General features: G+C 34.8%; 1 protein-coding gene across 5 annotated transcripts in view; it reads right to left on the reverse strand.

The window, feature by feature from the left end:
• Positions 1-1,533: 1,533 nt before the first annotated feature.
• Positions 1,534-14,550, reverse strand: part of SLC7A2 (solute carrier family 7 member 2) — a 54,534-nt gene continuing 41,517 nt past the window's right edge. For 4 of the 5 annotated variants that reach the window (XM_053976763.1, XM_053976761.1, XM_053976760.1 and 1 more), the window contains exons 5-12: positions 14,263-14,399; positions 13,374-13,596; positions 10,797-10,936; positions 6,935-7,037; positions 5,558-5,757; positions 5,104-5,270; positions 4,416-4,524; positions 1,534-3,839 (exon numbers count right to left, since the gene is read on the reverse strand). In XM_053976763.1, coding sequence (XP_053832738.1) covers positions 3,661-3,839; positions 4,416-4,524; positions 5,104-5,270; positions 5,558-5,757; positions 6,935-7,037; positions 10,797-10,936; positions 13,374-13,596; positions 14,263-14,399 — 1,258 coding nt within the window. In that variant the 3' untranslated portion in view covers positions 1,534-3,660. Of the gene's footprint in view, positions 3,840-4,415; positions 4,525-5,103; positions 5,271-5,557; positions 5,758-6,934; positions 7,038-10,253; positions 10,391-10,796; positions 10,937-13,373; positions 13,597-14,262; positions 14,400-14,550 lie in introns of all 5 variants that reach the window. The other variant, XM_053976764.1, reaches the window with a different exon arrangement.

Here is a 14,550-nt window from a genome sequence, read left to right on the forward strand (position 1 = left end):
ACATACTGCTATTCATACAGACTTCCCAGCATGTTTAGGAAGAATTAGGGCCTAAGAGCATTAAAAAGGTGCTTTCATTTTCTTGTTAATTAAATTCCTACTGTAAAAAAATGTGTCCCAGTGTCAAAAGCCTCATACGCAATTGCACAGTCCCACACAGGTTTCCTGCACTGTCACCCCCTCAGGATGCTACGGCACATTGATATTGGCACTTATAAAAAATTCTATGAAACACTGTACCTTATATTTCTTAAATATATCTCTTTTTTTCATAAATTTTAGGGGAAAGGTGACTAGACTAGTAAATTTATTGTGTAATAATATACAGAATATATATTTAAGCTTTACCAAGTTTTGCCTCTAAATTCATTGTATCATTCAAAGTTTCTGGATGACACAAGTCAGTTCCTGTTTAAGTACATAAGTAACTCTGTATCACTACGATTGCCATTTATTGCGGCTAGTTCTCCAACAGCAGGTAATAAAAATGGCTTTAACACTTGGCAACATAAGCACAATATGACAGATTTCAGGAATCTGACCAGCATTTGTTGTGCAGGAAAAAGCATGCTATTATTAACAGAATAGTTTTATCCATGATAACAGACAATGAAATCTAAGTTACCTCATAAAAATCCCATTGCAGAATGAGGACTGGAATACCACAGGAAGACCACTTCAGTTAACATGAATTATTCAGAAATGTTTTATAACTCCTACAGATCAGAACAAAAGTATTTATTTGTGCTCTGTTAAATATGCTTTGGCTTACTTTCTTAAAGCCAACTAGGGAAGGAATTTTTATTCCTTTATCTAATGGCATATCCTGAATGTACCCCCCGCCCCAAAAAAAAAAAAAAAAAAAACTAAAAAAGGTTATGAGAACTTTTTTATACAAAGGAAATAAAAATCCAATAAGCTACTTTTAAAAGTAGACATTTTGTATTAATACATACCGTTATTATTTGCACAGAACATTTTACAATACCAATAACTGTGTTAAAAAATAACAATTCTTTAATTCCAATGGACTTGTGCTTTCAGCTGATCTTTCAGCAAGTGCAGAGATACAGCAAATGTGAGAAAAGGATCAAGATTTCTTGCATCCATCGCTTCTGTGTAAGGATTAGCATGGCATGTCCTTTGCTTCTGCTGAGTCCTGCTAAAACATCTGGAATTTTAAGACTGCATATACAAATGCACATCAAATTTACCATAAATATCTTACTTCTGGCTTGTCTGTTTTCACTCACCCACTGACTCATAATGACTATACACACATATAACTAAGCTTCTTGCAGTTGAAGCAACTAAGAGTACCCAAATGCCTTTCCTTTAATTTCATTTTATATCTCATTAGTTATGTGGATAGTTCTGGTGCTGCAGCTCCTCCCATCTGTCTTAGCAACACTTGTACAGGCGCATCCTATTATTTTAAAATAATTAATTTTGATAACAAGTGGGGAGAAATATTCATTTAAGTGAAAGGGGAGTTTGTCAATATACAAAGTGCTGACACATCCATCAGGAAAATAAGCTAGAAAATTTACTTCCTTTAGTTCTCTCCAGAGGCCTTAGCTAGCAGTTGCTTTAGTCAGAAACTAATTGTATTGACAGTATCCCTTGAAAGGAAAAGTCCAGTGCAATATAGAAATTATTTTAACCAGTACATCAAATTCGCTATGGGCTAATTTCAGACAGATGCAAATGCATGGATAGGTGTGCACACATACATTCTCTAGGATGGCCTTGGACAGGAATGGAGTCTTCCATGCACAGCACAGAACAGCAGAAGTTTGTGCCTTGGGAGCCTGGCTGGCCTATTCTGTGGCATCAACCATCATAGCAAAAAGTAAGTCTGTGCTTCCCGCATGCTGAGATATGGAAGGAATTTTAAGAACTGTGTTTCACTGTAGGCTTGTAAAGACATCACACAAAATCTTCACATGGGCACGGCTGACTTGCTCCCACAGCAATGGCTTTTTTTGAAGCTGAGGATTTAAGACTACTGGGAAAGAAGTAATTTTAAGATTAAAAAGAGCAACTAATTGCTCTGAAAAAGGAGAGAGACAGAAGCAGCCTAAGTAATTTGGTTTTTTTCTTTCTTTTTTTTTTTTTTTCATAAAATTCCAGCTATTATAAAAAGTAAGGTGCTTTTCACTGTCAACCAACATATAGCTCTCATGGCATCTAAAGTTCTTATACCTAACAATGGAGATTAATACCAATGCTTAGTACCAGCAACAGATTGCAACTCTCCATGACAAAGTCTAAGACAGTTCTTACTCTAAGGAAGGATTTTTTGTAAATATATTCTTGGAAAATGACTTCATATTGTGGAATCCTTCATGGGACTTGAACCTACTCCTTGCTGAGAAAAAGTGTTAAAATATCTGGGTGCCTTTGACAGATAACATGACTTATGTTGAAAGAAAAACATTTTCTGGTTTTAGCAGCATTAAAATAATTGTTTACCCACCATTGCCACACCAGTTTGGTTCTTTACATAAATTAGCATTTAGACATCATACCCACATTAATGGATTTATGGATGTAGGCTTGGCTCACAAAAAAGTGCTATGCTAACATACATTTTAAGGCTTAATGAAGCAATGAAATACTGTTTTGATACTTTTTTTTTACAAAACCCAGACCTCTGTTTTTTTTAGCCTCCCCTACCGTCTGAAAAAAAAGCTGGGATTTTCTGCATTAATTATTCTTAGGAGAAGCAATGTGTAATGCTAATCTCAGCAATAGCAATTCTGGGACATGTATAAAGGAGAAAATATATGGGGAAATAATTAGTAATAAGGAGGAAAACTGGATGACTGCTGGAGGTAGGTACCAAATTAATTAGTCAGATAAAATTCTGGCCCTTCTGAAGTCAAAAGCACAAAATTTGCTAAATCACATCTGATTGCCACTGTCAATACTGTAACCAACAGATTATTTCCCAGATGATTTTGCAGAAAACAAAAGAGCTTCTCTTGTGAAAAGCATCCTTCAAAGAAAAGGTATGCACTTAAGTAGAAATCTTGAATGCTATTTAGAGGGACTAAAAACCTTTTAAGTATCTTCACTGCTTGAGTTCTCCATGACTACAGATTAATAGTCATGATTAGTAAAGATAAGCAATTACTTTTTTTTTTACATAAACAAATGCTCCTCTAATTTTTACAAAGTATCTAATCCATACAATTACCATTCATTTAGCAAATACTTTCCAGGCCTTTTATGAATGAAATTTATCTCCCATGAGTTCCTTCAACAGAAAGAAGAGAATTTAGATTGTTACATAACAAAGATAAGGAGAAGGTATGAAAGGCACTTATGTTCACAATGGATTGTCAAATACTCAGAACTTCTTGCAGACAGTTCTAAAATTCTTCTTGTCTGATGATTGCCAGTGATTTTGGATGACACTTCAAACAATGTCTCCAAATTTTTGCTTGCCAAATGGTACTTAAAAAAAATTTAAATATTAATCTCCATGCTGTCAGTTCTGAAATTATGAAGATGGATTAGCAGCTTGTCCAAAATATCAGTTAGGCCTTGTCGTAAACACTTTCAAGAGGCACATGTTGGCAGAAAGCTTCTGAAATTTCAGTCTGCAAGTAAAATGCCAATTGAAGGTTTAAAAGATTTGTGTGTTTGCAGAGTTTAACATTCACTTGTCCTTTCATGTGGAAGAAATTGATCTCTTTCATTTGTATTTTCAGGGTCACCCACTGGGTTCTTTTCTTGCATCCCACTATTTTCTGAACAAGAATCATCATCTCCATCGCCACGATGACCTTCAACACTGTGTCTGATGCCATAAGCAAAGTAAATGAGGAAGCCTTCCAAAAGGGAAAAAAAAAAAAGTTCATAGGGTTTTCAGGCAAGTAGTGCATTAAAAAGTAGATATTTTTCTCTGGCTGAACAGATTTTTGCTAAAGAATATTCTTCTTCAGATATCTGAATCAGAGCTCATGCTTCAGGTCTTCCCTGTTTCTACAGCAAATTCCAGTGCATCATTTTTGCATAATTAAATGCTCTAATAAGTTATGGAAAGTATTATCTCTAATTCATATCTAGATGGAATTAATATCGTTTTCTACATCTAAAAGAGGACAGAGTGATATACTGGGAAGAAACCTGTTACAAGCAGGTTTCTACATCATTTTGGCTATACTTACTAGGAAAAAAAATCACGGCTTATTGGAATTCTTCCTATTACCTAAAAACTATATTTGTAATTTTAACTGAATATAAATACTTCTTCTGAAGCATGCTCTTCCTTTTTATCAGAAATATTAGCTGATTTTTATTAAATCACAGAGATTTTTTTCAAATGTTTGAAGGAAAAGAATGTTCTAAGACAGGAAACATGAGTTCTGCTGTATAAAGTGACTGAAATGAACAGAAGTACATACCAAGTAACATCCAGAAGCTAAATCTCATCCAAGTCTCTCCACTTAATTGTACCATCAAGTATATATTAACCAGTATACTGAATGATGGCAAAAATGGCAATAGTGGAACCTAAAAGGAAATATTTAATATGTTTCTATTAAACATAAATTTATTTGCATGCCACACTTCAGGTATGTAAGACAAACTAGAGTTAACGTGTAATCCCTAATAAAGAATTGAATTTTTTTTGGTGTTTTAGTAAAATTTTCACTGGGTTTAACCAACAGTTTCTATAGATCTGAAACTTTTAAATTCATTATGTTTAATATATATTCTCTAAGGCTGTAGAAAAACTTTCCAGCTTGTGCAGGACATATACTAATGAATTCCTGTATTTACAGCTGAAAAATAATATTTCTATCTCTCTTATTCTGAAATGCTCCCCCACCTCCACCAGATTCCTTGACCTTCATCACTAGACTTCATTATTTCCATTAAGTAATTGATCTTAGAACATAAGTGAGAGAACATAAGCAAAATGAAAGTATTTATACTCTGTCTTAGGTCCAAAGGACTGCAGACTACATAGACAAGTGATTGTACTCTCATCAGTTTCTGACTTGTTTTCCAGCTTTAAGTTCTCTCTCCCACTCATTAGAATCCATCCAAAGCTATCATCAGAGAATAACAAGAGAATAAGTTATTCACCATAAAGGCTACTTTCTGCTGGTTCTGAGGCTGCCTTTGGATGAGGAGAATGGTAACTACGAAGGATATCACCAATAAAGCAAGAAGGCCAATACTCCAGGGCTCCAAGTTAGCAATGAAATGAATCCCATATGTAATGAGGATACTCAAGGCACAAATCAAACAAGCTGTATGAAAAACAAAATTACAGAAATAGGTCACTTAATCTCTGCATTGAAGAGGAAGTGACTTTTAAGAAGAGTGATACTAAGCTTCAACATGTACTGTTGTTATGAATATGTTTAATTAAATGAAAATTACTACAGGTTAGATTGATTCATCAAGGATAAAAGCACAGAATGACACATGTATGACTGAAAGAAGGCATGTTATCCGTGGATTTTTAATTCTGCCTTTAGTAAAATTCCAGTATAAATGTTAATGCATACATGAGTTTGGACAGCCAAATACTTACCTAAGAGGCTCACTAAGAAGTTAACTATAGTTGCAGTCTGCTCAGTCGGTAAACTGGATGGATTAATCAAGGCCTGAAGATGGAAGTGATTCTCTTCTATCATGTTTATCTGTGACTCACTTACTGCAGATTCCCTTTCAGCTGCAGCCAAAGCTGCTTTTTCTGGAGAGTATTTTGGTTCCTCATAGGTGGGTTGGTACCTATGCATAAAACAGAGTAATAAACATAACTTCTAGATTTGAAGCAATATGAATCTAGGCATGTACTGAAATACTAAATTCTTTTCACTAGAACATTAGAATTTCCCAAGTTATAACTGCATTGCAACAGCATTACTAGTCAGTGTCATATATAAAAATACCGTGGCAACTTGCTTTTTGGATTGGTTTGTTTGGAGATTTTTTTTTTACAGTTTTTTTTCAGCTACCTGAATGCACCAATAATAGCTCAGATAAATGACCAGTCCCGTACAGAAAGAAAGGACAGGGTCTGGTAGTCAACAGCAAGGAAAGAGTAAGATCTTGTTTCTGACTTGCTTCTTTTACTCTAAGAGGCTTCTAACTGGCATTAACTGAAAATTGACATCTGATTTGTTAGCTTTTAAATGTATTTTTAAAAATACTTATGGTAAGTGAATTCTTTTTAATTAGAATAGGCATCTCTTTTGAAGTATAAATTATTGCAACAATGAATTTGAGCTGAATTTAAGCTGTTATACTTTTCAAAGTTAATTACTTAGCCTTAAGTAATAAAGGCTGACTTTTTAAAATAAGAAGAGCAATACATAATAAAGTGATCTGTAGCTAGCAATATATAATTCCATAGCTTTACAAACATGACCGATACCAGTTTTACTGAGAAGTATTTATAATCTCACTCATATTTGCACTCTCTTCTAGGGCCACCACATCTTAAAATGTGGTCTTATATTTCTGACTAGGATAATACAAAGCAACTATTAGAACTTGTTCATCCTGTGAACCACCTGGAACATCAAACTCTTTCACATATAGTCCCCAAAATGCAATATGCCTGATGTACAGCATAGATTGTATTCATATACAAGTATCATTCACCGAATTCTGTACTCAAGCTTATATTTAGTACCTTTGGGACTAATGCTTGGGCCAATACTACTTCTGGAAAATAAAAGGTGTCTCAATTTCACCAGAAGCTTTAACCCGACTCACTGGTATACTTATGTAGCAATATACCATTGTTTTCTTTGAGGAGTCACTGCTTCTTAGAAATCATTTATATGCTTACAGCTACTGGCTATCTAACAAAAAACATGTCTTGTAAATATGACTTCTGTTTATTTATTGACCAACCCCAAAAAACCCCCACAGTAGAATACAAAGGATGTTTTTGGCTCACCTAAGAATGAGGACACAGATTGCCACAAGTGAATAAGCAAGAAGTGTGCCAATAGACATCATGTCCACTAAAGCCTTTAGGTCAAACAGAAATGCCATTACAGCTAAAAAAGAAAAGAAATGGAAAAATTTCCAGGAGACTGACAGAGAATTACAGCATCATCCACACTGGGAAAGAAATTTAAGATCATCAAAGTGCCAAGATTAATATTAAAAATATATGAAGCTAAGATTTTAAAATCTGTATGCAGTGTAACTTATTGATTTACTGACAGCAATAGGAGTGAAATCCTGATAATCCCTAGCGTTTTTTAAGCTATTGGTATCACTCAAAATCTAATTCCCTACAGTTGGGAATCTCATTCATATAGATAGGCACTGATGAGTCAGTCATACAGTCATGCTGCATAATCAAATGCTTATATCAGACTAATTTGGATATAAGTATTTGCACACATATTGTTGAATTTAGGCCATATTAAAAATACATTTTTACAGAATTAAGTTCAGATCCTGCAGCAGAATCTCACCGAAGCTGAAGGGATGGATCCCACTGCCAAACTGAGAAAAAGTCATTGTGATGTAAAATTTCTGCTGAGCTGGGAAAGAGCTCTGTGTGAAGAGGACTTTCAGGAGTTGTCTCAAATAAAATAGTTTTGTGGGGTTTTTTTAATGGTTATCTTACTAAAAATAGTTTTCAATTCACCTTCAGGAATGACCACTAACATCTCTCAAGAATTAATATTCTTATGATCACTGAACTCAGAGGCAGAAACTTCCATGGGAGTGGACATTATTATAGAAATCTTGTGTTTATAAAAGCTAATGCCATATTCATTTGGAGATTCTGGAATATCTTTTTTTGTCTATGCTGTTTGCACAACAAAGCACATTTTTTATAAAGAAATTAGGAGAAGCTATCAGTAAATGAAAGGTTAATTCAAATTGATTTGAAATACATACACATACTTTAAGAGCCTCTTAAAGGATTTGTATTTTATTAATATTTTTGAGATGCAGATTTTTTTGAATCATCAGTAATTTCAACATCAAAAGAAACTATTAAATATAGTCTTTATACACTGTGTGTATATGCACACCCAAATTATTCTATATTCAAACTATTTATATTTAATATTTATGGTATGCTTTTGTTAATGCATTTCTAGACAGCTGCGTAAGGGCACAAACACATGGACACATACTCCCCTGGTATTTGATCCTAAAGGAGGAAGCAAAATGTGATTTTCTGAAAACAAGGCTGCTGGATTACAGAATTTTTATATAATCTGGGAGTCTCTTTTTCCAATAAAGAAAGACCATCCTGTTTTCTTCAATGACAGTGGATGTTCCTAAATCCAAAAGGCAATTTGCAGTGTAGATTTTTGAACACCTCTCTGCTTTTCATGCTCTAAAGAGCAAAGCCAAGGAAGAACAAAACCTACTAAAACCTCATGTACAGTATCTATATTTAATTTTTAATCCCAGCTTCAAAAGGCTACTCTGTGGCCTGGATATTCTTTAACTTTAGAAACAAGTTGAAAAATGCCTGCAAGTTTCTTCTTAGTAATTCTTCTATACTAAGAGAAAAAAAGGCAGCGTATTTCTTTTCCACCTGTCTTAGTTCTACTCTAAGAGAAAACAGTAGGTCCCTTTATGGTGAAACTGGACTGACACCAAAACATTTTGCTATGTGCAGAGGTCTGCCATGGCGATTACCACCTGTGAAAAGATCAGTCACGTAATACCACGTGACAGTTGCCTCAGCTGTAGTCTTGACTTGATAACTTTAATTGGGCATCTCATCTTCTTAGCATTTCTTACAGCTGTAAAACTATTTGTGCTACAAATGCACAGAAAAGACAGATAATATAAGCTGTTGCATACATCCATAACTATTCTGTCAAAACTATTTATGACCACAAATTACCAAATATGGATTAAAAAAATAGAAGAAGAAATTACTCTTTCTCCAGCAATAGATAAACTCACCAGTTTTCTGGTGAGTTGTTGATGCACCAAATTCCTAACGATTGTCTAGAAGCAATCCAGTGTCAGCTGCTGCAGAGCTACAGGCAGGGCTGTGTAACTATACCAATCACTTTACCAGCTGGGTAATACACTATTCTTTCTTCTCATCATTACTGTGATTTCACATAGAGATCTTGATTTCATCCTACAAAACTGCAACCTCCAAATTCTTACAGGAGATTATGTCAATAAGATAAATTCAAATAAAATAAAATTGAAATAATAAAAGTAATGCTATGCAATCTATTTGTACTCTGATCAAAGAAAGGGGAACTGATAATAAGGCTTCATGTGGGAACTATCTGGACAATGACTGTGCCTTTCTGCATTATCGTCAAGTTTAAGCAGTTTGACCTCAAACTTTACATAGTTTGAGCAGTTCCAGTCTTGTGGCATCTGAGGATGACCCTGACTATAAATAAAAATATTTTGTATAATTCCTAAACATCTTATTTGAGATTAATTTTAGTCAAAGTTGCTAAAAGTTCTAAGGCATGTATTTGATATTTGAATTACTTAAAAAACTTATTTATTTTCCTTTGAGCTCAATACTTCTAAAGATTCCAGTTTTCTGGGATGCTTAAACATCCCACTAAAATGCCGATGAAATTTAGGTACAGCTATATATACCTCAGCAAGAAGTATGAACGTAAGTGAAAGAGTTGAATGTTAAGAATTGACCTTAGGAGTTGGCAACGGCTCCCAAAATACTGTTTTGGTAAAATATATGTAGGCATGTATGTGTATACATATATGTGCAGACACATAAGCCCCCAACACACACATGCCCCTCAACCACAACTTAAGGTAAGCCTACAAAACAACTATCATTTTCTTTGGAAGACAATTTTAAAAATCCTTGTAGTTGACACAAAAGTTGATCCTGCTTTGTATGCAATTCTTTTTCTTATATCTCATTAAAAAAAAGTGACAGTTATTTTCCCCCCCAGTATAGATGGCATAAATATATTAGGTCTACATCAGACAAGGAAGCCCTGTCAGTACAGCATCAGCCTAAGGGCCTCAGATTAAATAATGAGCTTATTCACCATACAGGGGTAACGATAAAAAAAAAAAAAAAAATTTAATTCTGTGGCATTAAAGCCATCACCACCACCATGATTGGCTTGATCTGGAGTTCTTACACCCGTTGATTACTCAGTAATTTTATTCCCATTGTACATGCAAGGGAAGTTAACAAGCAGCCCTTTTCAAAAATATGAAGTACCATGCACGTGCATAGAGTGCTTAAATCTCAGTTTTAAGTAACACGGGCTTTGAGAGCTTACCAGAGATGACCCCTGCTGTCAAGGTGGCAGAAACTGGTGCCTGCCTCTTATTCACTTTGGCAAGAAAACTAAAGAGTAAACCATCACGTGCCATGGCAAACAGAATTCGGGGCAAAGGGAACATAGAGCCGAGAAGACTAGAACAGAAAAATGTATAGTTCAAGTACAGGTTATTAAAACCACAATGCTTTACTGGTAAACCCAACTACACAAAAAGAAAGCTTGGAGGAGTTAATGGGTTTAGGTATAGTTTTGCTTAGGCTCTGTGTTGCTACTCTTACGATTTTGTTTGGTCGACTGATGTTCTTGGTTTTGGGTTACTGTTTATTTTGACCCTAGGCTTTGAAAGCACTTGAGATAAACCAACAAGTAAAAATCTGAGATAGAGAAAAGTTTTACTGGTAGACTACTTTACCTAGCGACAAGCAGATTTGATCATTTCAGTCCAAAGCAAATCAAAGCTGCATAACAGTGGTTTATTTCCATATATTCAACGTGTTTAGCAGTGCACCTTTCTTTACAAGGATCAACTCTTAATCTCACCTGCTACTGCACCAGACGATAAAGTAGCAACTAGTGGGGTCTTCGTTTTGGAATTGATTTGAGCTAGACATTTGAAAAGCAACCCATCCTTCGCCATAGCATAGATTACACGTGGTATTGGGAAAATGGATCCAAGAAGACTGAGTAAAAAGCAAACACATGCAACATGGCAAACACAATTCATGCAGAGTTGTATTCATGGACAAGATAAAAAATGTTAATTAATGGCATGTATAGAAACAAAATGTATGGTTGTAAGACAAAACCAGAAAGCCCCATAGCCCAAGGTACTACAGATCAGACACAAATAATTTTTTTTAACTGCAAAGTTGATTTATTATTCTAATTATATTAATTTAGGTAATGAAATTGCTTCATCAGACGGAATCCAGATTAGCAAGATAACTCTCTTCCATCACCATAGTTCTTGGGTATTAATTGACCAGGAACATGTTCCAGATCACACTAACTATGCAATTAAGCTTTAGTACTCCTGTAGAAAGTCTGTCAGTCAGCAGCAGCAAATAAATAAGCATTAGCAGCATCCCTTACACTCTATATTTCCATATAAGCCTGCTGATTAACAGTTATTCGAAGTAAGCACCATACAAGTGTACTTGCGCAGATTAATTCTTTCGATTAAAGCACCTCTAGGCAAGCTGCATTAAGACTTTTTTTTTTTAAGAAGTTAATTAATTTAGATGTTATTAGAACACATAAAGGTTTTAAACTATTGATAACTTGAAGCTCTTAAACATAATTCTTAAATTAGGTGGTTTCTTTCCCTCAAAGAGAAATACTTTTAATTAAGAAAACAAAAGGCGAAATCATAGCCAGTATAACCCTCTGCAGCAAGCACACATGTTTTTAACCAGGTGAAGGATTTCCTTTCTTAGAGAAACAACGGTATCACTTAAAGAAGGCACAGCTCTACATGCCACAGGTGCTAGGTACATCCAGTAATGCTTGTGGGACAGAAGTATTAAGGGTAGACAGGAGAGAAGTTTTATTGCAAATGAACTGATTTTGATGTATAAGTGTACCTTCTACAAAGAAGGTACATTCCAAAAAATTCCAGGAAGTTTTTTGTTGTTTTAGCTTTGTAAGGTTCATTTAGCCTACCCTTCTTTATGTACATTCGCATACATAATGGCAGTATTAACAAACATCTTTACCTGACAGAACAAGTTCATGACATAGCACAGTAACAGGAAAATAAAAGCAATTCATCCCAATGTTTTTTCTTCATTGTAACTCTAAACTGAGGAGCATGAAATACAGTTTCCTTTGTTTTGTTCTAAACTAACATTAGTCAACAGATTAAAAGATTCATCTCTCCACAGGAGTACATATAATTCTTCAGAATACACTGTAAAAAGAGCCCGACAGTTCAAATTTCTAAAAATTTCTTATCATCTCAGTTCACTTTGTTTTCCAGTATTAATTTCTTTAATCTAGTTTCTTATATATAACTTTTACTATTTATCAATGTAAAGAAAAACATCAATGAAACCGTCCAACCTGAGGGGACCATGAGAAATATATAGAAAATGACAAAAATAATCCCAGGACAAACTGTGTAACTGTGACATTCTTCAGTCAGTCCTACATTTCTTTTAGTGTCCTTCTGGAACTACTTCATGTTTCTATCCCCTCCAGCATCTAAATGTTCCTTTAAATGATTGCCCACAGTCAACAAACTCATATTCAGGCTAATGCCTACAGGGTTATGTTGGAGTGCAGGTAGCATTAGTGCTTCCACAGGCAACTTGTTTTCCTTTGTTGAAAGGCAGCCGTGTTCTTACCACTGAAGTTCATGGAAATGACTCCTTACTACATAAGTTTAGGTAAAAGATTGGCATCAACATTTTTCTATCCCTAAATTCAAGTATCAAGCAATTTTCTATTTTTTTAAAGTGTTTGTATCATATTACAATTGGGGTGTAATATGTTTGAACACATACTAATATATATTGTGCCCTCCCTGATCTTTTTAATCAAAATAATATGTTAAGGGTACATACACAGTTTCACAAAGGGGAATAAATTACAATATTTTCACAGCTATAATCTACATCTCAAATACCCACACAGAAACCACAGGAAGGGATGATATCAGAAGACAGACTGGCTGCTGGAGGAAAACATAGACAGGCAATGAAGATGAGGAGTGGAGCTAATGTCTTCAATTTTGCCTGCAAATACACAGAGCCCATAAAGCTGCTGAGTCCCAGGGAATGGACAGTGAAAAAGGAAAAATGGGGGAGGTTTACTTTGTCAGTTAATAAAGATAACTTGCAGGTCATATGTTTGAAAATATTTATATATAAAAAAATTGGTGTAATAAGCTTCTACAAAGAGGTAGAGTTCAATAACAGTACAGTTAAGAAAAAAAGGAGCCTAAATTAACACAGCTACTGTCAACTAGACTTGCTTAAGTTTAATACTTGCTTATAATACTTATTGTTAATTCTTTGCATGGACTGAGCCTTCAAAATGAACACACGTACATAGATACAAATGTAATATATTATTCATCAGCTTTTCCCAATAGAATTAGTATTTCAATGTCTTTACCTTGTAGACAAAGCACAGAGGGATCCCACTGCTACAACGTATTTAGCAGGACCCCATCCAACATATTCAAATGCTACTGGCAGAGGACTTTTCTCATCTAGCAGATAGTATGGCATCATAAGTGTCAGTGCAGCTGAAACCAAGCAATAGGCCATGAAGCAGACAAGTAGGGACACCACAATTCCTATGGGTATGGCTTTCTGAGGATTCTTGACCTCTTCTCCTGAAAAAAGGAAAAGAAAATGCCCCAAATTTGTACTGATTTTGCCCTTCAGCTCTAAGAGATAACATCAAATGTTTGATGTCAATCAAATCAAACATCAAAGACAAATCACTTGTTAATCTAAGTCATGAGAATCATATCTGTAATAGAAGTTTTAAAAACCTGAGTAAAATAAACTGAGACACACAGAACAGAACTCAGTATTTTGTTGTCAGAAAATAGTGGTAAATTAAAGGTCATAAAATACATTTTATATGCAGAGTATTCCAAGCCCATAATTTTTAGTTATTTACCTACAGTTTCAATGTACTCAATGTACTCATTTCCTATCAGCCGTTGGGAAAGTGACCTTATCTCAGAGAACAGCGAGCAGGTGATAAACATTATTTGAGCAGAAAAATTGTATACTAAGCACTTTCCAGACTAGAAAGCGGCAATCATTTATTTAGAACAGGAATGAAATAAATAGAACCTCCTCCTTCTTTCCAGAAAGATAGCCATGTTCCAAGAATGAACTTAGTCTCATTCTACATTGGCTGAAAGAGCTTTGGAAGACAGCAAAGTAAGAAGAGTAGACTGAATATTATAGTTTGTGGTTCTTTGGGGGTTTTTTTGAAAAAATATCCCCATGTTAAACATATATACACACACATATAAATACTATACCAGTTGTTGCAATGCAGTCAAATCCAACAAAAGCATAAAAACAGGTTGCAGCACCAGCCAATGTTCCTGTGAAACCATATGGCATAAAGCCACCACTTCCATACATACTTGTCACATTTTCATAGGATGAGCGGTTCCTATAAAGAACAAAAATACAGCAGAAAGATAAATTTTCCCCCTCATTATTGGTAGGATAAATACATGCACCTTCCTACCCTAGAACTCTGAGAAGAAATGTTTAAGCGTTCTCATCATGACAGAGGTCTGCTTTACAAAATTGCATGAGAT

This window comes from Vidua macroura, chromosome 4 (assembly GCF_024509145.1).
Source record: "Vidua macroura isolate BioBank_ID:100142 chromosome 4, ASM2450914v1, whole genome shotgun sequence".
NCBI classification, from domain to species: Eukaryota; Metazoa; Chordata; class Aves; order Passeriformes; family Viduidae; genus Vidua; species Vidua macroura.